Source organism: the organism of the source record quoted next, unplaced genomic scaffold (genome assembly GCF_019419815.1).
Source record: "Pyrus x bretschneideri cultivar Hongxiangsu unplaced genomic scaffold, Pyrus_bretschneideri_v1 Contig9, whole genome shotgun sequence".
NCBI classification, from domain to species: Eukaryota; Viridiplantae; Streptophyta; class Magnoliopsida; order Rosales; family Rosaceae; genus Pyrus; species Pyrus x bretschneideri.
In genome coordinates, this window is record NW_025999831.1 from 2,599,841 (window position 1) to 2,622,514 (window position 22,674).

The 22,674-nt window shown below is 36.6% G+C and overlaps 2 protein-coding genes across 4 annotated transcripts; both read left to right on the top strand.

Annotated features, from left to right (window-relative positions):
• Window positions 1-3,787: 3,787 nt before the first annotated feature.
• On the top strand, window positions 3,788-16,773 carry LOC103940501 (trafficking protein particle complex subunit 8). Of its 3 annotated transcripts, none has more exons than XM_009350618.3 (28): window positions 3,788-4,177; window positions 4,307-4,401; window positions 5,049-5,148; window positions 5,380-5,484; window positions 5,666-5,828; window positions 7,236-7,353; window positions 7,475-7,537; window positions 7,661-7,741; window positions 7,887-7,981; window positions 8,085-8,235; window positions 8,397-8,483; window positions 9,425-9,544; window positions 9,729-9,857; window positions 9,939-10,036; window positions 10,143-10,266; window positions 10,838-10,945; window positions 11,718-11,859; window positions 12,049-12,159; window positions 12,239-12,311; window positions 13,034-13,109; window positions 13,709-13,894; window positions 13,992-14,102; window positions 14,462-14,623; window positions 14,735-14,893; window positions 15,012-15,245; window positions 15,351-15,524; window positions 15,753-15,865; window positions 15,976-16,773. In XM_009350618.3, exons 1-28 carry the CDS (start codon window positions 4,015-4,017, stop codon window positions 16,517-16,519), a joined length of 3,885 nt encoding a protein of 1,294 aa, XP_009348893.2. In that variant the 5' UTR covers window positions 3,788-4,014; the 3' UTR covers window positions 16,520-16,773. The 3 variants fall into 3 exon arrangements, with proteins under 3 accessions (XP_009348893.2, XP_009348901.2, XP_009348908.2); XM_009350626.3 differs by having other exon boundaries at window positions 3,789-4,177; window positions 12,254-12,311; XM_009350633.2 differs by lacking the exons at window positions 3,788-4,177; window positions 4,307-4,401; window positions 5,049-5,148; window positions 5,380-5,484 and having other exon boundaries at window positions 5,688-5,828; window positions 7,621-7,741.
• Window positions 16,774-17,427: 654 nt separating this feature from the next.
• On the top strand, window positions 17,428-22,612 carry LOC103940490. The gene is made up of 6 exons (XM_048576534.1): window positions 17,428-17,582; window positions 19,202-19,531; window positions 20,003-20,654; window positions 20,976-21,175; window positions 21,263-21,507; window positions 21,622-22,612. The coding sequence occupies exons 2-6, from the start codon at window positions 19,263-19,265 to the stop codon at window positions 22,413-22,415; spliced, it is 2,160 nt and encodes a 719-aa protein (XP_048432491.1). The 5' UTR covers window positions 17,428-17,582; window positions 19,202-19,262; the 3' UTR covers window positions 22,416-22,612.
• The last annotated feature ends 62 nt before the right edge of the window (window positions 22,613-22,674 follow it).

The following is a 22,674-nucleotide window of genomic DNA, read 5'->3' on the forward strand; positions in this document are numbered from 1 at the left end:
GGGTTTTTTTTTTTTTTTTTTTTTTTTTTTTTTTTTTTGTTTTGTTTTTGGAAGAGAAGATGAAATGAAAAGAAAGAGAAAGCTGACGAGAGAGGAAGAAATCCACTCCAGATTAAAAGTAGCAGCCTGGTAAAATCGTAAATATTTTGAAATTTATTAAGAGACAAAATTACCCTGCTAACCTTTATTAATAATCGTCCAACCCAACCTATATCAGATGGCTTTCTTGCAAATAAGATGAAATCGAGTGGCAAAGATTTGATTGTAGCTAAGTTACAGTCAAATCCCTCCTCAATTTTAGAATAGATAATAAGGTTGTACTTGAAATGTACCCTCTTTCGATGGTTCCATTTAGTTTATGTATCACGACATATAATTTTATTATAGTCAAATCCCTCCTCAATTTTAGAATAGATAATAAGGTTGTACTTGAAATGTACCCTCTTTCGATGGTTCCATTTAGTTTATGTATCACGACATATAATTTTATTATATTGCATGATGTCGATGATTGTCCTGAATTAGGCCAATGCACTTTTTGGTTTCAACCAACCAAATTGTTATGCGTTTAGCAACCTAAATATTAAAGCTACTAATTGCACATTTTAAACTCGCAAGTGCATAAGATCAAACACATAGTATAGAAAGCAAGTACGAGATCATTCCCACGAGTATTGCAGTAATATGTAACTAGAGTATGATTCCTAACAATTTAAATTAATTAATTCACAAAACTAGCAAATATGCAAGTAAAGGTTTAACAAAATAGTTTGAGATGTCTTAAGTTTAAGCATAAAAGCACAATATAAAGAACTTAGGCAAATAAAAGTAATTGGCAATAAGGATTTTGAAAACGATGTTTGAACGATTAGGACTTTGACTTCCATCTCTAACCTTTTTCGCCTAAGCAACCGATACACACTATGATACAAAACAGATTATTGATGCTTTACGTTTGTCAACCTAAAGGCATGGTATCTACTCTTTAAGCTATTGATTTCCCTAAACAACGAATTAGGCATGGACGTCTACACTAACTCTTTTCATTTTCGAAGTATTTAGCATGGTATCTACTAAGTTGCACTATGAGAAAGCATAATACAATGGAAATCAACAAACACATGAATCCTAGAACATGGTATCTATTCCGGCTATTCGTGATAATTAATTCCAAGACCATCTCCAATCTTCGATACACTTTTGTTACAAGACAATTTCTCGATACACTGATGTTTAAATAAAAAAAATTTATTCTAAGACCATCTCCAATCTTGGGTTAAAACCTAAAATTTTTAACCAAAATGATTTAGGTTTGAAGTTTTAACCTAGAAACAGTTTTTTTCTGCTCCAACCTTTATGGGTTAAACTTTTAGTCCGAGGTTATAAAAAAAATGAATTTAGGATATTATTTTTCTTAAAGTAACTTTTTAATAAAAAATATTATGTAGACCACATAATTTAATTTTATGAATATTTTAAACAAAAAATATTTAGATTCTGATTGAAAAATCACTAAACCGATACCTTGAAACTTGTGGAACACTATGAAAGAATATGAAACATATGAAATAATCTTTTTTTAATTATTTTAGACATTAAATTTAAATTTGAACTGTTAGATCTTTTTTTATACCATTAGATTTGATCTTATTAGATCATAACAGTTGGATTCAATAAATTTATAATATAAAATTAAAAAAATACACATATATGGTAGGCAGGCATACTAGACTAAATTTGCCCTAAAAATGAGTTTTAAGTTAAAACTCATATTTGACACACATGTTAGAGCAATTATGGGAGATTTAGAATCTAAACTTTGAGTTTTATTCAAAGAGTTCGAAAGGTCTAAAACAAGTAAATTAAAATAAACATATGGGCTTTTGTAGACATCGAAATTTCAGTAAAACAAATGTTCACCAATGCATTAAAGTTTTGACGTGTCAAGGCATACATGGCATACGCCACGTGTTGTACAAATTGTACACATGGCGTGTGACTCAACAAAATAGGAAGAAATACCCTTGAAGGATTAAACAAGTTTTTCTTCTCATTTTGGGCAATGACAAGGCAAGTACATTTCAATCCATTGAGGATCAAAACAAGTTTTTCTTCTCATGTTGGGCAATGACAAGGCAAGCACACTTCAATCCATTACGGATCAAAGCAAGTTTTTCTCATTTGGGCAATGACAAAGCATACACATTTCAAGTTTAAAATGGTGTTAAGTGGGAAATTAGGCCATAAGTTTCACCACTTCAAGTTAATGTAAGGAATAGGCATAGTTAATGTAGGGAAATTAGGCCATAAATTACACCACTTCAAGTTTAAAATGGTATTAAGTGGGAAATTAGGCCATAAGTTACACCACTTCAATTTCAATATTGCATTAAGTGGGAAAATTAGGCAATGGCTCTTGGAAAGGAAAAAAATATTTTTGTGGTGGTGATTCATTCTCAAAGCCTATAAATAGGCTTCTCCATCAAGGTATCAAGCATCAAGGAATTTACAAATACATTTCTCTACTCCAAAATTAGAAGAGGAATTCCCCAAATCCTTGAAGCTTTGAAACTCCAAAGCTTCCAACCATCCAAATTCCCAAGAATTCCGAAGGATCAAGAAAGCTCTCTTCGTTCTTCGTTAAATCCTCTTTCAAGATCAAGCCCCGACGGCCCTTGAAGAAAGTGTTCATCGTTCATCCTAAGATCAAGCCCCAACGGCCCTTTGGATCAACAACACAAACAAATCCACACATCCAATCATTCTTCAAGATTAAGCCCAAAAGCCCTTGAAGATCCGCTCATCCATCAACCTTCAAGATCAAGCCCAAAAGCCCTTGAAGAAATCCACACAACCATTATTCAAGATCAAGCCCCGACGGCCCTTGAAGAAAGTGTCCATCATTCATCATCCGTTCATCCTAAGATCAAGCCCCAACGGCCATTTGGATCAACAACATCAACAAATACAGACACCAAAACCTTGAAGCCTTAAAGTTCTAAAGTTCTCAAGAAAATCCCGAAGGATCAAGAAAGCACTCTTCGTTCTTCGTCAAATCCTCCTTCAAGATCAAGCCCCAACGGCCCTTGAAGAACTCCCACCATTATTCAAGATCAAGCCCCAACGACCCTTGAAGAAAGGGTTCATCATTCATCATCCGTTCATCCTAAGCTCAAGCCCCAACGACCCTTTGGATCAACAACCTCAACAAATCCACACATCCAATCGTTCTTCAAGATTAAGCCCCAACGGCCCTTGAAGATCCGCTCATCCATCAACCTTCAAGATCAAGCCCAAAAGCCCTTGAAGAAATCCACACAACCATTATTCAAGATCAAGCCCCGACGGCCCTTGAAGAAAGTGTTCATCCGTTCATCAACTGTTCATCCTTAGATCAAGCCCCGACGGCCCTTTGGATCAACAACTCATCCACAAACCTACACCCTACGAAGATAGAATCAGAGGATCCAATTTGAGAGAGATCGTAACCCCAAAATCATTAAACACAAAGTATTATTTTGTACACGTTATTCTTGTTTATTGTTTCAAGGAACTTTCGTGTTCACAGCTTTCCCACCGACAAACCCAATAAGCTCTAGAATTGCACAACCCAAATACTAAAAACAAGAGAAGTTTAACGTACTATTTATTTTAATAAAAAAACACATTTTTATATTAAAAAATTAATCCAAATACTATTTATTTTATCATTTATTTTATTCCTGTTAAAATTCAAAATTTTCAACCTAGTTTTCCTCAAAACAAAAAAAAGGAGAGCAAAAGCTCATTAGAACAGTACATACAACAAAACGAAGTCGTACTAGCTCTTCTGAGTTCTGTATGCAGATTTCATTTGCCAGAAGCACTCTTCTGCGATCTTCCATTGACGCTCGGGATCTTAGCAAGCCAAACCCACGCCTGACTCACCCCGACCCGCGTCGACCCGGTGAGTGACTCAGTCCCGTCATTCACCCCGAGTCGCCGTCGCCAATTCCACCGCGCATTTCCAGAGAAATGGTGGATCCGGCGAATACGCCACTTGGCAGAATGCTTTTGGAAGAGATCACTCCCGTTGTCATGGTGCTCCGTACGCCCCTCGTCGAAGAAGCCTGCCTCAAGAACGGCCTCACCTTAGTCCAAATGCTCAAGCCCTTCTGCGTCTTCAACAACATCGACGGTGAACCCCACCCGCTTATTTCTCACTTCCCTACTAATTTGTGCATTTATATATGTGTGTGTGTGTGTGTGTTAGGGTTACTGAGGGTGGAATTTGAGTGGAAATTAAGATTTTTGTGTTTCGGTGCAGTGCCTGTGCGGACTGCGAGTGATCAACCCTACAGGCTTCAGAAGTTCGGATTGCGGTTGTTTTATGAGTTGGATATTCGGCAACCGAATTTGGAGGTAATTTTTCGATTGTGCTGTTTGGTTGCTGTGAAAATGTGGGAACTGATAAAAATTGGAGTTTAAGATTTTCATTAAAACTTGGGAAAGTACGGACCTTCACTTCAGTTGGAGTAGGATTGTGTGAATTAGTTGAAATCCCGGATAATAGATATGCGAAAGATTCAAAATTTGAGCTAGTTTCGCTCAATTTTTCTGGGCTACTAATTTGACTAGTGGATATTAGTAGCCTACTAGGCTGGCCCATATAAACATCTGACTTGATTTTGAAATGACGGACATTTACCGAGAGATGGGAAAGGGAAAAGGGAAAAAGGACTATAATTGTTAGATATTTAGTATACAGAGTAAGCATTAGGAAGATACATAAGCTCGAGTTGAAACAATTACAAGTTTGACTTGTTAAATGTTCAAATGTTCCTCGTTGGTCAGTTCAATCTATTATGTACTCCGTGTTGCTCTGTCCATAATGACATGTTTCTCAGTGAAACAAAAGGAGAAAAAAAAAGTATCCTGTTGGAGTTTAGGTGGGTTTTGGTATTTGAATATTAGATCTGTTTTGCACATGCAGTTTTATAGTTAAAGGTTAATTTCCTATTGGATGCCCAACTGTTAGAGCCTGAGATATATTGTTTAACTTCACCTAGGTAGCAAAAGAGAGGTTGAAACAAGTCATAAACCAGGCGGCGGATAAAGATCTTTCTGAATTGTGCTCAGACCTGCCTCAGATTGATAATGCATTATCCAGTAAGTAATATTCCTTATATAGATCCGTGGTTGACATTCAGCTCTCAAGGGAGTTGTGTTGTACCTAACTAATTTCTTTTATTCTTATTTTTAAAATTTATGAAATGGATTGAGCAATTATCTTTCTTAGGCTATTCTATGCACCTGTGTTACTTGTATAATTGAAATTTAAATGAATTCTTTTTTACCCAGATCTACAGCTTTAACTATGATTATGGCTTTCCTTTGCAGTATCGGAATCTGAAGTTCTACCATCATGGTTTCAGTTTTTCAACAAAGAGCTTGTACATAGCGTCTCTTTTTCAGACCATGAAGCTTTTGATCATCCTGTGGCATGTAAGGTGTTGAAACTTATAAAGTAACTATTCTTTTGCCTATCTAGTTACAATTTTAATGACAAAGCTCAAAAAGTCTGGTCCATGCCGTAGTCATAGAATCATAGTTCTCAAAATGCTGTTTTCTTTTTGGGGTATTGGTTGGGTTCAGTTGTAACTATATTGTTTGGTTTTACTTGCAGGTCTCGTTGTAGTTTCTTCAAAGGATGATCAGCCTATCAACAGATTTGTTGACCTCTTTAACACCAAGAAGTTGCCCTCCCTTCTTACTAATGGGGCAATGGACCCAAAGATTTTGAAGCATTATTTGCTAGTGCATGATAAACAAGATGGCCCTTTAGAGAAGTATTTACCTTTCTGGCCCTCTAATCATGTTAGAAAGCAAATAAAGAATCTGCATGGCCATAAATTTTTTATACCTTTTGGTCAGAACTTAGCAAATTAATTCGTGTACATATTTGACTGAATTTAGTAAATATAAGGAGGTAAGGTACTAACGGGTATTTTCATACCGTCAAGGTACATGGAGTTGAAACAAGGTAAGACAACGTTGATAATCCAAGTAGTCCTCTTAGTTCTTATTAACTTTATTAGAATTATTGATCCTCATAATCAAGATGTTCAAGAGTGTTATGGTGGATATCAATATTCAGGATAAGGGTGTCCCTGGTTTGGGTCTGAGGTGCGAAGCTAGTGGGTTGTTTTGATTTATCTTGGGCTCCCTTTGGAGTGTAATCCATGCTTTCTGAAATTCTGGGATTATCAATTGTAAAAATTCTGGGAATGTCAGTGTTTGCCTAGAGGTTGTAGCCTCATGCTCATGCAGTCAGTCTTATATACTATTCCTACCAATTTCATGTCTATGTTCAGACTCCCAAAAAGCTAACAAAATCCTAGAGAGATTTTCTAAAGGATAGAGATTTGAAACCTTCAGCTTAGGCGGTCCTCTCTTAGGGAAATGGATGATCTTCTCATAAGTAGGATTCATGGTTTTGTTCTGTCATTTATAAGTGTTTTCTGCAATATAATTGGTGAAGGATTGTTGAAAGTCTTAGGTGTTTTTCAGCTGTTTGTGCTGGTGTTTCTATGTTTTAGCTTTTTAAGTCCTGATTGTTTTCTGTGATCTGGTTTGACCTTATTGACTAACCTCTTTGTTTGTTTCCTTCCTGTGATATTAATACACTTGTTTCTTTATAGTAAAAAAAGGATTGTTCAGTTCCTTATTTATAGTTGGGGTTCAAGTTGGTGGTGGGGAATGGAATATGAGTAGATCTTGGTAGAAGTTTGTCTTGGAGGTGTACATCATAGTCCAAAAAAACTGTCTCATTGGTGCCTTTTTGCTTTAGAGATGCCGAGTGTATTGGTCATATCTTCCTGCATTGTCCTTTTATCACTCATATTGGAGGGGAGGTTGCTTTAGGTGTTTGGGATTGTGGGTGTGCTGCCTAGAGATTGCTACTCCTTATTTGGGGAGTCTCATATTGGAGTTATTTCAAATGAAAGTTTGAATTTTGTGGTGATGTCATGTTTGGCAATTTTGTGAACTCTTTGGATGGAAAGAAACAATAGGATCTTTTATTGTGGCCTTTTTGTTTTTGGACATTTTGTTTCTATTTCCTTGTACTTATTTCTTCTCTTATTTTTTCAAAAAATCTTGTATTTGGATGAAGTCTAATAGAAATAGTAACTTTAGATAATCAAAGTTGACAACAATAGAAAATTGATATTGTTGGAGTCTTATTCTTTTTGCAGGGCAACTAAAATTTTAACTGAAATGAGGAGCACTTTTGGCTCTGACTGTCAGTTACTGTGCATTAATTCTTCTCAAGATGGTGTGGTTGAACATCAAGATTATCCCTGGGTGCTTTATGTAAGCTATTCTGAAGTCCTCTGTTTTTACCTTGTTCTGTAGGTTTATCTGATGGTATTGTTATATAAAATTGTTAGATGAGGTATAGCTGAGGCTCTATGCTTGTGTATTTTATGGACAGAAATTTGAAGATTTACCTAGTCAACCGCTTCGTTGCTTCCTTAATGTTGAGGATTTTAATGAGGTAAAGTACTTTTTGTTGCTCATTATCAAATGTTCTTATAATCCTATGTTAGGTTGATAATTAAAATTTTCTGCTGACGTCAGAATTTTTACCATGATATCCAATTTGTACAAACTGGGACAGATAAAAGACCTGATGCAAGATTTATCAACTAAACACATTATTCCCTACATGGAGCAAAAAATACGTTTGCTCAATCAGCAGGCATGTATCTCGACAATATTTCCTTCAGTTTCTGAGTACTTACTTTCTAGTGTACGATTGGTCCAATGCTTTCTTTATTTTTACTTTCTGTATTTGCACACTTATATGTGTAAAACTATATTATGTCTGATTCTGTGGCTTTCAGGTTGCTGCAACAAGGAAAGGTTTTAGGAACCAAATAAAAAATCTATGGTGGAGAAAAGGAAAAGATGATGTGGTGGATTCTCCCAGTGGCCCTACGTATGCTGTACAATTAATTTTATTTCATTATTATTTTGTTACTTAGTGTTCTTTGTTATATCCTTTTATTTTACTAATAGGCAGTTTACATTCCATGTTTTAGGTACACCTTTAACTCCATTGAATCCCAAATTAGAGTTTTGGGTGATTATGCCTTCATGCTACGTGATTATGAACTTGCATTGTCGAATTATCGCCTAATATCCACAGATTACAAGCTTGACAAAGCCTGGAAACGCTATGCTGGCGTACAGGTGGGTTTAATGGCTTCTGGATTCTTTTTTGGATTTTCATTTTACCCCTCTGCTTATGTATTCCTACATTTGATTCTCTCTCTTGGCTAAAAGGTCTTTATTTTGTTGTGTGAATGTTCCCATGGTGTAACAAAGCTCACTTATTTCATTTGTTCTTGCAGGAAATGATGGGGCTTGCATATTTCATGTCAGACCAGTCAAGAAAGGATGCAGAGTATTGCATGGAAAACGCATTTACTACCTATTTAGTATGTATATTTTTTATTTTCCTGTTTGGTTTGAGATTAAGGCCTTGTTTGGTACACATGATTGGATTGGAATAGATAAGACGCCATTTTAAAGGTATGTTGAAAGAAGAAATTAAAAAAATTGTGACCAACATAGAGGTAGGATAAGGATTACCCAAGAAGAAAAGTTATCCATTCTAATCCTCCCAGGATTAGATGGGAGAAGTTTTCGTCGCGTCCAATCCTCTTCTAATCTCCTCACAATGAAAAATCATTCTCATCTACCTTCAATATGCCTTGAATTTAGACAGTTAGCCCTTCCAATCCAATCCTTAAACCAAACGAGCCCTGAAACATGTTTGCGACGCCGAAAGCCCTTGAGGAATAGGTATAACATGACATTACCCAATGCCTCTCTCAATCTCAGGGATAAAAGCTTTAGCTAAGGTCATGTAGATACTAGTGAACCAAATTGTAGGTCTGTAGTCCATGACTTGAACAAATGGAGTTTTAGGAATCAAGCATATTTTAATGGCATTAGCGTTCATATCACAACCCCTCTCTTAAAATACTTAAAATATTTTGTTAGATGATTAGTCTCTAGTCACAGGCCAACAATCTTGAGAAGCTGTCATGGAAAACCCACCCAACCAAAGGGACTTATCCTTCCATAGTCAAACAGAACTTTACAAGTTTCATTTTTCTTAAAAGGCCTTGCAACCAATAGATTCTCAACAAAGAAGCTGCATACTTCAATTACAATTCCATTTTTTATCTCAATAGATTCTCAGGTTTGCATTTGCATGATTGTTTTGTAGTTTTTTCTGGAAAGCAACTGGCTAAATTGGCAAATGTTTGAGGCTGTTGACTTGTATTATAATATCCACTTGCAGCTCCCCCATATCTTTCCCTCTGGTTTATCTCTTCCAAATTTCTTACACATTTTTTTGGTATCCAAGCAGAAAGTTGCACCATCTAGCCAGCAAAACGCAACTAGGTGTGGTCTTTGGTGGGTGGAGATGTTGAAGGCACGACATCAGTATAAAGAGGCTGCAACTGTTTACTTCCGTGTTTGTACGGAGGTACTGCCTATTTTTCAATTTAATAAGCCACAAGAACATTTTTCTTACTCCTGAGTCCTGACCAATTCTTTTTTTGGAGCTGCTACATTGAGCTATAATGGTTGAGCAAGGGTCTTACTGCTACCTTTTCAATATAATCAGTTCGGAGGTCTTTTTTTCTTATTCCTGACTAATTCTTTGTTAGGAGCCACTGTATTCCGCTGTAATGCTTGAGCAAGCGTCTTATTGTTACTTGCTGTCTAGACCACCTATGTTGCACAAATATGGATTTCATCTTGTTCTTTCTGGTGACCGTTACAAGAAATCTGATCAGGTAGCTATTCTTTAGGTTGTTCAACTTAACTTAATAAATGCTGCATCTTTTGAAAAAGATTTCTTGCCTTGAGCCATCCAGGTCAAACATGCAATTCGCACATATAGAGGTGCCATGTCTGTGTATACAGGAACTACGTGGAGCCATATCAAAGACCATGTTCATTTCCATATTGGACAGTAAGTTATATGGACTTAGATGCGGTTTTAATTTGTATGTAGTTTTGTATGCCAGCTTCTTTTCTTACAATCTGTAGCGTTTTTTCATACAATTTCTGTGATTTAGGTGGTATGCTCTTCTTGGGCTATATGATTTGGCTGCAAATCATGTGATGGAGGTCCTGGCTTGTGGTCATCAGTCCAAGAAAACACAGGAGTTATTCCTGAGAGACTTCCTTCAAATTGTTCAGGTCAGCACTAGTACCCTTTGTATTCTATGCTTGATTGAGGAGAAGGAAAAAGTGCAAGGTCCTTAAAAGTAATTTGCATTTGCTCGAAAAAAAAAAAAAGGAAAAGTTAACTTTCATTTCAGATCTCAAGGTATAATCTGGTTTGGCTTTGACATTTTACTTTCATCACCCTGCATTCAAAATGAGTTTAACTTTAATGTCATAGTTTTAGTTCTTTGAAAACATGTGTACGACTTTTTTTCTTATCCCCACCTAGGGTGGGCTACAATGTTAGGTGATTCTCTCCACCCACAGAGTCTGTAAACTTAAATATGATCCTGACAGGAAACATAATAACTTCTCAGGCCCTCTAGGCATCCACTGACATATTCAAATTGGTATGGAAGTTTTAGCAACTTCTGGAGCAAAAATTAGTAGACTGTTAAGGCACCCTTTTATTTTTTGCACTTTTTGCTTACGTTATATTTTTTAGATTAAACAATTAAAATTTCTTAAAAAACTTTTAAGCAATCTACATGACTTCAGCTAGGTTTTGCTGCAAACTAACTGAGGTTTCTCTTGGATTATATAGAAAACAGGGAAAACATTTGAAGTATCAAAGCTTCAATTGCCGGAGATCAATATTTCATCTCTTAGGGTAATTTTTGAGGATCATCGGACCTATGCATCATCTGCAGCTGTAAGTTGTATTTCCTTTCTATGTTATAAATGTTCTATTCAATCCTCCTCCTTTTCTCTCTGTTTCCTTGTTTTTTCAATGACGACTTCCTCCTAATTTTATTATTTCTTTCTCTCATTTGATGGAGCTATTAGTAGGCTGGTAAGTTTAGTTGTAGAATATGAGGATGATGTTCTTATTGGAAATAAGGGTTGCACTCCCTTATGAAAAAAATATATGGATGTTGCTGTTTCAGTAATTTTGTTACAACATTTCAGTGGAACAGAAGTAGTTGGAAATATGCCTGCTCTTGTAAACCTCGAGGGGCTTTCCATGTTAATGCATATATTCCCAGGGTGCATAAAGTTTTTGAATGAGGTTACAAATTGTTAAGTGTAGAGATTGCCACTATGTACAGCACAACATGATTGGGTAAATTAATGATTTACAAATTAACTGTTTATTCTTTATGGACATGTTCTGTTTTGTAGCCTTACCAAATTGTGTACTGATATTTTGGGAACTTCAAGAAAAGAATTTTGAGTGCTGTGTACAAAATTCAATGTGGTAAACATGGTATGATGTACTAATGAGCATGAATTACTCATGAAAACTCACGTAATTTGTGTTTTGATCACAGCCGCCGATAATGCGATCATACCTATTGTATTCCTTTTAACTTATCTGTGATGCTGATGAGAAGCTTTTCTTTCTCATGGACTTTCTTGAATGTTTCTTTAAGGTGGTTTAGACTGGCTTGTAATTGGCATTGTTGTGTTTCTAAACATTCCAGGCAAGTGTCAAAGAAAGAATATGGGTCTCCTTAGAGGAGGAAATGATTCCAAATTTGTCCACCGCCAGAACTAATTGGTTGGAGTTACAATCAAAGCTTATCCCAAAGATGTACAAAGAGTCAAATGTTTGTGTTGCAGGAGGTATGAACACGAACAATATATGAAGTTGCATGATTAGTACTTTATATATTAAATTGCATCCTTCTAAGGATTAATGCACTCCTTCTTTTCATTGATATTGAAGACAGAGTATGTTGTAGGGTTATTATACGCTCAGTTGATAACTTGATATACATTTCTTGGTATTTTGTTCTTCATTACCATATGCAGAAGCTGTCAGGGTTGATATTGAATTAAAAAATCCGTTGCAAATCCCCCTCCCTTTGTCTAGTGTTTCCCTATTATGCGAGCTTTCTGCTGTCTCTGATGAAATGAAATCCGGTAACTACCCCACAGAAACACAATTTAACTCTTCAAGTTGATTATTGGCAAGAACATGTCACAATCATTGGCTGATCAGTTTGTGATGATGCAGATGCAAGTAGCTCGTTAGTGGAGATTCAGGATGGAGAATCTACTAGTTTAATTCATAGGTGTGTACATGGCTGTTTATAATTGCTTTGAGTATTGTCAAAGGCATTGGTGAGGCACTCAGTGCAATGTGACTCTAAAATGCCTTTGGGCCACTACTAGCATCTTATCAATGACTTCTCTTGCATTACTGGGCTGATGGATTGATAGTTTTTCTCTTTTTCTTGGAATACTTACTAGCCAAAGTTATCTTTTAATGACTCTGTAAGGTCTCAATCAAGACAATCACTGAAAGTTTGAGCAGTTCCTTTGGAGAGAAATCTCATGTTTCCATTCCTCTTCTCCTTTTGGCAAGACTTGTATCAACCTGTAGTAATATTATCATTCATATGGCTGCCTGCATGCCTTTATACTACACAACTAGTTGATTTTTATTTTTTATTAGTTTTTAATATGGACCAGTTTGTTGTGTTTGTAAAATGAGTTTTTGCTTTGCTAAGTTTGGGCCTTATAGTGGTCCTTGTGGGCTTCACTATTGCATGATTTTACTGGATTTTAGGCTTCCCCTTGGACTTCTTAATAAGCTAGCCTATTTGGGGCTTAACCATAACCAGTGTATATTTCTTGTTGTAGAACTTTGTGTCCTTAATGCTTACTCTTAAATGCTTTGATAATTACGCTTTGGCCTTGAAAATATTCTGTACTTGTCTATATCAATATCCCTATCTCGGTTCTTATCATGTTTGCACCTGCTAAGGTGGATTTGTTTACTTAATTTTTGCAGGGATGTGAACTTTGAGAGTTCTTTATTTTCTTTGTCTGATGTGGACTTTTCATTAGCAGGAGGTGAAACAATTGTGGTGAGTACTTCATTTGAGTTGTTAAAGTATTGCAGAATGAAGTGTAATAAGATCATCCATAAATTTAAAGTAATTATGACTTTCCTTTTGCAAAATTTTAGAATCACAGAGTACTAGAAATGTTTTGATGTTTCTTAGTCTATGGAGTCATTGGAGTATGAATTAATTTGCATCTGCTTGATCCATGCTTATGATAGAAAGTCGCTTGTGATTGAAACTGACAAAGCTAGGTGGTTATGCTACTAAAATTTAATAAATGTTTTTATACTTCTCATTCCTAACTTGATATGAAACTTTGCACTGATAGAAAAATAGAGCTGAATTGTTAATATATGTCGTTAAATGTCTTTTCTTCCTTTTCTTTTTTTTTTCTTTTTCCTGTGTACTTCCTGTGTGCATTGTGCCAACTTCAGTTGTTTATTTTTTCGAAGACATTATTTCTTATTTGAGATCTATTTTACATGTCTGTGGTTATCCTTTCTGTTTGAAAAGTATAGTCAAACTTATTTCCCATGCCACATTTTATAAACATATCTTGTTCACAAATTCATTATTATACTTCTTGAATTCTGCTTATTGTCAGTTTCTGTTCCTTTCAGGTGCAACTAACGGTTACTCCTAGAGTAGAAGGCATTTTACAGATTGTTGGTGTAAAGTGGAAATTGTCAGGCTCTGTTGTTGGCTTCCATAAATTTGACACTAACCCCATGAAGAAGATAAGCAGAAACCGAATACAGAAGGCGAAGCATCCTCATTGTGATAATTTAAAGTTTGTAGTTGTTAAGGTGCTTGCTCCCATCTCCTATTCTTTCCACTTTCAGAATTCTGCAATGACTATGTTTGGGCATCCATTTCTTCTAACTATCTTCTTTCCTGTGTCAGAGTGTACCAAAGCTTGAGGGTGTCATTCATCCACTACCTAAAAGGGCATATACAGGAGATTTACGGCATCTTGTGTTGGAGTTGAAGAACAAATCTGAATTTGCTGTGAAGGTATGGTCTTTTGCACTTACTTATGGTCTCACTGTATAATCAGGTAGTTGGTTTACTCGTGTACGTTTTTGTGAATGTATCTTGCATTGTATTAACTTTTGTGAAATGTTTATTTGCTATTCATTGTTAAGGATGTAGTATAGGTAGTCGGCTTGAACTTTGCCTGATCACTTTGCCATACAGGATTGTCATGTACTCAATGCCATTGCATGAGCTAATGCTTATGCACTGTTAATTCCTGGTCTTGAATAGTAGATATAGCCCAAGCTTTCCTTTATGTCAGGCAGGGACTAACCATGTAAATTGATGCATACAATATGTTTAATGTGCTTATATGTTATGGCCTGATATTCTTGCAGAATTTGAAAATGAAGATTAGTCATCCTAGATTCTTGAATCTTGGAAAGCGAGACAGTTTGAACTTGGAGTTTCCTGCTTGCTTAGAAAAGAAAAGTTCTGATCAGTCTGCTGAACATGCTAACCTTAATGATGTTTCTCATGCCCTGTTTCTATTTCCTGAGGTCAGCATCCAAATTCTCCCGATTTGTATCTTTATATGGTTTGTTATGAAGCTGTAATTTTCCAGTTTCTGGTCTTATAGTGTTTAATGTTTATGTTTTTCTGTACTTCAGGACACTATTATTCATGGGGAAACACCATTATTGTGGCCTCTTTGGTTTCGGGCAGCTGTTCCTGGGAACATTTCCTTGTACATAACAATATATTATGAGATGAGTGATATTTCAAGCACCATGAGATTTCGCACTTTACGCATGCATTACAATTTGCAGGTGTGTGGATCATTGTCAATTGTGAAAGTTTCTTGATTTGACTCACTTTTCTAAGAAGTACCTTCAAATATATTGATTTGAATATATCAATGATCAATATTAACATTCATTTTCACAGGTATTGCCGTCATTGGACGTGTCATTCCTTATCAGTCCTTGTCCATCAAGATTGCAAGAGTTTCTTGTGCGCATGGATGTTGTCAACAAGACAAGCTCTGAAAGTTTCCAAATTCATCAGTTGTCATCTGTTGGGAACCAATGGGAAATCTCACTACTTCAACCAGTTGATGCCATCTTTCCTTCACAATCTTTAACACCTCATCAAGCATTGTCATGCTTCTTCAGGCTCAAGGTTTGTGAAGAAGCTGAAACTGTGGTCCTATCTTTTTACAGAATTTCTCCACCCCTACCCTACCCCACCCCTCTCTCCTTCTAATGAATGAAATTTTGGATTCAGAGTCGTGGCAAGTCATCAACTTCTGAAGACGAGAAATCTTCCCATCCCCGACTTCAGGGAACTCATTTGAGATTGGGTACTCAGGGCAATAATGGACCACGTTTTGATATAGCTAGCTCTACTCTGGCAGATTTCCACCTCTCTGAAAGACTGTACCAGGAAGTTTTAAATAAGGTTGATATATTCTTGCTCTATATAACCATCTTTTTTGGTTCACTATTACTCATCGCTTTGCTTTCATTTGGTTGTTTTGACTTGTAAATCACCATGTCTTGAAGGGGAAACTAAATTTTATGCATCGGAACATATACAAGTCATGACCCAGTAGCTTATGCTTTTGTGCACTGTTGATGCTTCTCAGCATTATTTTCATATTGACCCGTTTCTTTTTGTATGGATTAGGGAGACACGAATCCGGTTGACTTCATATTGATTTCCCGGCCTCTGAAGAATGACATTAATCCTGAGGTTTCTGAGCCACCGCGTCTTTTTTCTCATCATGCATGTCACTGCAGGTACGTTTTGTTTCAAGATGAATCTTTTCTCGCTTTCTTTACTTTAACTTTGTAGTTTCTTGTTTTAATATTATGTTACGCTGACATCTATTTTGGCGTTTAATTTACAGTACTGCGACCACAAGTCCTATATCATGGCTAGTGGACGGACCTCGAACCTTATACCATAACTTCTCTGCTTCTTTTTGTGAAATAAATCTTAGCATGACTATATGCAACACATGGGATGTAGTTGCATCTGTACGCATAAACACCTCGGACTCCAGTACTAGTGATCATTTAAGTGATGCAACTCCAGTTCAACCTGCCACGTCTTCTGGCGACCAAGATGGATGGCATGACCTCTCACCAGTGACTGACATCAAAGTGACTTCCGATGTCCTTGGATCCCGGGCCAGTAAGTCAATTCCCATGGAGAGCGTCTCCCCATTTATTTGGTCCGGGTCAAGCTGTACTAGAGTCCATCTTGATCCCATGTCAAGAACTGAAATTCCTCTTCAAGTTTGTGTATTCTCTCCCGGGACATATGATCTGTCGAGCTATGTTTTGCATTGGAATCTTTTACTTTCTAATGATCAAGAAAATCGGGATAGGTCGTCTTCTGGGACGTGCCAGGGATATCCGTATTACCTTACTGTACTCCAGTCGGATTAATTATTTCCTTTCATTTCTACGTCCTCCATAACGACGAGTGTACTGTGTTTTGTATCTTTGGCCCGTAAATTATTATACGATCGCGATGTATCTCTTGTATTTTCATTTTTGTTTTTGTGTTAGCACAGTAGGAATTATGAAAGGGTTAGGAGATTTACAAAGATGATATCAAATTGTTTTTTGCTCTCTGAATAATAAGAGCAGTTAATTTTTAGGGGTGTATTCAGAAATTAATATACATGAATGATTGTTCATTTTTTGAGTATAAACAATTCGTCTCTTGATGTTTCGATTATGTACTTGAGATTTCCCGAACGAGATATTAAGCGATGGACGAGCACCGTGAATTGTGCATTCTGCTCATTTTCTCTTCTGCACGATAATTGTCCTGGCCATCAAAAGAGAATCAAAAGACGAGAAAAAACACAGATGTGCAGAAAGAAAAAGATAGCGGGCGGAAATTATTTATTTTTCATTGGTAATCTCTGTAAACTCTTCCTTTTTGTAACATTAGGAGTTGTAAAAATATTTGTGTAACGTGTATTTTTTCTTTGTGAGGAGAAATGTTGCCATATGGGTGTATAAAGCCGATGAAGTGCTTATGCCGGGTATGATATTTGCGATTTCATAAGCCAATAACGCAATTAGAACATTTCCAAGACTAACGTTAAATCTTTTGTTAAATTAGCAAGCTATTCAGTTTTACTTTTTATCTCTAACAACTCTCGCTTTTAACAAACTTTAAATATTTTATTCTTAACCGTTGCAACTCGAACCACTAAGTGCGGTTCGTGATTACGAAAATTATTTAACAATTTAATTTTTTTAAATTATAAGTCAAAAGCAACGGAAAGCAAATGTTTCTCCAAAAACAGTTTTTTTTTAATTTCATAAATAAAAGATGAAAAATAACAATTAATGGAACTTGACAATCCTGCCCCGTCTGTTTAGCCGTTCATTTCCAAAGCGCCCTCTCCATATCTCTGTCGCCGCTCCTCTCCAGTCCAGTCCGTTCGAGAACTCTCCCTCTCATCTGGTTCGAGCACTCTTCACCAACAAGAAGGTAAATTTCCTTCTCTGTCAACCTCTATCTGCTTATTTCAACATTTTTTTAGTTGGGAAATTGAAATATTGAACTGGATAATTGGAAGATTTGGGTTTCTTTGATCTTCGTAGTCTCAATAGCGTTTTGGGTTTAAGTTTTATTAATTGGTTAGCGAAAATGGGGCACCAATTCTTCAAAGGCTTCTTTGAATTGGTGCTGGGGTGATAAATAGTATAGGGTAATCAAGGTTTATTGGTTTCTGGGTAATCAGGGTTTATGGGTTTCTGTGTAATCAGGGTTTCTGGGTGCTGTGATACATAGTTAGGGTAATCAGTAGTAATATACGTAAAAGGGTTTCTGGGTTTTCATCAAAATATAAATTGAAGTTGAACACCAGGAATACATGTAAAGGAATGTTCTTGACTGAATGAAGTTTTGTTCTAGGCTAAGATTACAAGTGGAAAGAAATTGGCTTTCGACCATTTAGGGTTTTATGAACTGACCTAAGGAGTAAAGCTAAATAGTTAAGTTCTTCCTGCAATTTTTTGTTTCTGGGTTCCTTCAAATTTATTAGTATTTTTGTATGAAATCTGCTCTTTTCGGCCAGCAGGCATTGTTGTTCCATGTGAAGCACCAAAGGAACGCAACTGAATTGTCTTCCAATTTAAGTTTATTTATTTTATTTTCATTTTTTTGGGTCATCGTGGTTTTCTTTTTGTTTTTCTTTCGGTTTAAGGTTACTATGGTGTTTTTTGTAAATTTTTGTTGCTTGAACATGGTGTTATACGGGTTTATTGGTCTGACTGTGTAGTCTAATAGAGATGGGAGAAAATGGTTGCTTGGGGTGTGTAATAATCTGACTTACTGAGAGAAGCATTGAATTTCGTTGGTGGTTTGTTAGTAGGGTTTAGTGGGAAGTTCCAGCTAAGGCCAGCCTGAAATTTGGATTTGTAATTTGTAGGAAATGCTTATTTGATAGGAATATAGTTAGTGTAGCTGAGATCATTAGCATTAATGATTTTCGCAGTTCCATCTTTAGAAACACCATCTTTTGTATTAGTGAGTAAATGAGGTTTTAAAAATTTTAGTAGGTGAAGCAATAATGGATATCATTTTACTTTTCTGGATTCCGAGCACTGATTTCGTTTTCGCAAAACAAGTGAAACCTCTAGGGTTGTAGAAAGTTGTACACATGCTGAAATCATGTCCTGCCTTTTCTCTCTATGTGATAACTCTCTCTGACTTCTATCTTTTGGCCTTTTCTTTAACTGTAAATATTCTTTTGGGTTTTTCTCTATTTCATATGCTAATACTTTTGCTCTCTTGGTCCACTAGTCCAAAAGCCTAGTTGTTCTGTTTTTCTATTTTAGTTTATAAATATTTGGATTGTGTGACTATTAAATTATGCATTAGACTCCATACATATACTTTAGAGTATTTATTGTATACTTATATTTTGTACTTTCTTCTATGTAGATTATAAGAATATTATTATTGTGACACTGATTTAACTAGCTACATGTCCGAAGTAGAGTTCGAAGTTTAACAACCATGAAACTATATATTCAACTTCTTGATTTGACGTGTTTACGATATTTTGTTACTAATTGAAGGGATTGTGTTTACTGTATTTGCAGATGTGCTGCTAATTGTTGAGCTGGTTTGGTGCTAAATATTGCGTTAAGGATCTACAACCCTATGGCTATTGTTGAATCTATAAACGATCTTCCAGTTCAAGATCCACCGGAGGAGGATTTCTCCTCTGCTGATTTGACTTGGACCAAATTTGGCACTACCGAGAACCATGATGATGCAGCCCTCATTCCTTATGATCGAGTGGATGACTTTATAATTGGAGAAGGCTCAAATTTAGAGTGCCCAACAAGATTTCATATTGAAAGGGGAAGAAGAAGAAAGATGGGCATCTTTACGGAATACAAGGATGATGAGTATTTGGAATATAAGCTGTGAGTAAAGAAATTCTTAAACCATACCACCTCATTGTTCTTCTATTATCTTCTTCTGGAGGACCAAAAAGCTTACTTTTCCACGAATCATTCAAAAGATAGTGTTGTTCTGGTAAAGTCTGCTTTAGTGAGTTCAACACTTTGAGTTTCCAGCTTATCTAATATCTGGTTCTAATTCGTTATTAATGCATTCTGAAAGAACTAATCTGCATGTGCATGTTCTTTTACTTTTAATTTTGATCCGTCTTGATTTAACCAACATAAATCAGGTGTATGAGGACAACGTTGAGAGTTTTCTGCTCTGGTGACTTTGAGATTACCAATTTTAATGTTGTGGGTCATATGAGCAGCAAATTTTTGGATGGACCACCCCCCCAAAAAAAAAAAAAAATCTCTCTCTATTTCATATTCACCGCTATTTTCTTATTTTAGGCACTACAGTTGTTAATTGTTCATTCTTTCTTGTTGAAGGTATTGGTGTTCTTTCGGTCCTGAAAATTATGGGGAAGGAGGGGGTATTTTGCCTAGCAGAAAATATCGACTCAACACCCGCAACCGTGCAGCTAGACCTCAATCCATGCGGGGCTGTACATGCAATTTTGTAGTGAAGCGTTTGTATGCACGCCCATCACTTGCACTAATTATATATCATGAGAGGCGCCATGTGAACAAATCTGGTTTTGTTTGCCATGGCCCACTTGACAGAGATGCGATTGGTCCGGGAGCCAATAAAATTCCATATATCTGTAATGAGATTCAACAGCAAACAATGTCTATGATCTACCTTGGCATTCCTGAAGAAAATGTACTAGAGAAACACATTGAAGGGATTCAGCGGTATTGTGGTTCGAATGCAAAAGTAAATAGCCTTGCTTCCCAGTATGTCCATAAACTTGGGATGATTATTAAGCGATCTACCCATGAATTGGATCTTGATGATCAAGCAAGCATCCGAATGTGGGTTGAACGCAACAAAAAATCCATATTCATTTATCAGGATACTTCAGAGAAAGATCCTTTCCTTCTGGGGATTCAAACGGAGTGGCAGCTGCAACAAATGATTCGTTTTGGCCACCGCAGTCTCATTGCAGCTGATTCAACATTTGGCATAAAGAGACTTAAGGTAACCAAATCATTAATGCTTTTTGTACAAGCTTGTGAACTGACTAACCCTTTAGTGAGCTATAAGATTTCTTTCCTTATTTCTAGGTTTAGTAGGACTTGTTTCCTAGAGAATGAATCGTAATAAACGAAAAACTCTTGCGGGTAGTTATCTTGTTATCATGTTGACTTTTCTTTTCCATCACATATCCATTAAATACAGGGTTCATTTTGGAATATATGAGTTACTGAGTCATGAAATGATTCGTGAATGTACATTTTTGTAGATTTAGGGAATGTGCATAGAAAGTAGATATTTATTTATACGTGTTTGAAATGGCAGTATCCTTTGTGTACACTTCTTGTCTTTGACTCAAGACAACATGCACTCCCTGTCGCATGGGTCATCACGCGTAGCTTTGCAAAGCCAGATGTGTCTAAATGGATGAAAGCTCTACTTGATCGAGCTCGTAGTGTTGAGCCCGGATGGAAGATCAATGGTTTCTTAATTGATGATGCAGCAGCTGAGATTGATCCCATCAGGCAGGATGCTCTCTGTAATTCTCTGCATTAAATTTATCTGGACTTAGAATATTGTGCATTCTAATAACACATTTCATGGTCTTTCAGAGATATTTTCTGTTGTCCCGTCCTATTTTCCCTTTGGCGTGTTCGTAGATCATGGCTGAGGAATATTGTAAAGAAATGCAATAACATTGAAGTTCAGCGTGAAATTTTTAAACGTCTGGGTAATATTGCGTATAGCATTTGGGATGGAAGTGATACCCTGGTTGCCTTAGAAGAACTAACACAAGATTTTGTTGATCAGACTGCATTTATGGAATACTTTAAGCAGTCTTGGGTACCGAAGATTGGTTAGATCTCTCTCTCTCTCTCACTCACTCTGACACACACTGATGCACATTCCTGGACACATCATGTTTAATGGTCTTACAAGTTTTGCATGAAACTATGTTTCTTGTTAACAGAAATGTGGCTTTCAACAATGAGGAGTCTTCCGCTTGCAAGCCAAGAAGCATCTGGTGCCATTGAAGCATATCACATCAAGATGAAAGTGAAATTGTTCGATGATTCACATCTTGGAGCGCTCCAGAGAGTTGATTGGTTGGTGCACAAGCTAACCACCGAGCTGCATTCAAGCTACTGGCTTGACCGCTATGCAGATGAATGTGATGCTTTCCAAAATGTTAAGGAGGAATATATTGCTTCTACGTCATGGCACAGGGCACTGCAAATTCCAGATTCTGCAGTTTCCTTAGGTGATAAAGACCACCTCTTTGCCAAGGTTTTGAGCCAGAAGGACAGCGGCACCATGCATCTAGTGTGGAATCCCGGATCAGAGTTTTCCTTTTGCGATTGTGCGTGGTCAATGCAAGGGAACCTTTGCAAGCATGTCATCAAAGTCAACATGATCTGCGAAAGTCGCCAAGGTTACAAGCCTTCCATGTCTTCTCAGTCATTCAAAGATGTCTTGATGAACCTATTGAAGAAACCAATGGATGATTCAATTGCTCTAGATCACTCAATGGCCTGGACAATGCAGATGCTTGATCAAATACGAAATCTTGTGGAAGTGAGTAGTGCTAATGACATTCGCATGGTGGTAAACAATCTGCCGCTGCAGTGGGTTTCGAAGAAAGGCAGAACCAGTTTTGGAAAGCCATTGACTAATCTGACTCTTCCTTCCGCGTCCAACGATCCAAGGAGCACCGCAGCAAGGAAAAAGAACCGTAAGCGAAAAAGATTGTCGAGATTGAGATGATTGTTAGGGTTGGGAGAGAGAGATATAGGATTCCTTAGCCTTGCAACTGTCTTTTGTTTCATATTCTTTAATCTTTATGGAAGAATTATAGAGGAAAATCTGATTTCAGTTGTGACAAGTATATAGTATGATCTCTATGTTCACGGGAAATTGTAAATTGAGTTAACATTGCAATGATAATTTTAAGCACATTGAAATGTTTGTCAAAATTTCTCGCATTGCAGGTTGAGACTCAATTGGCAATATGTAATTTTTGTGG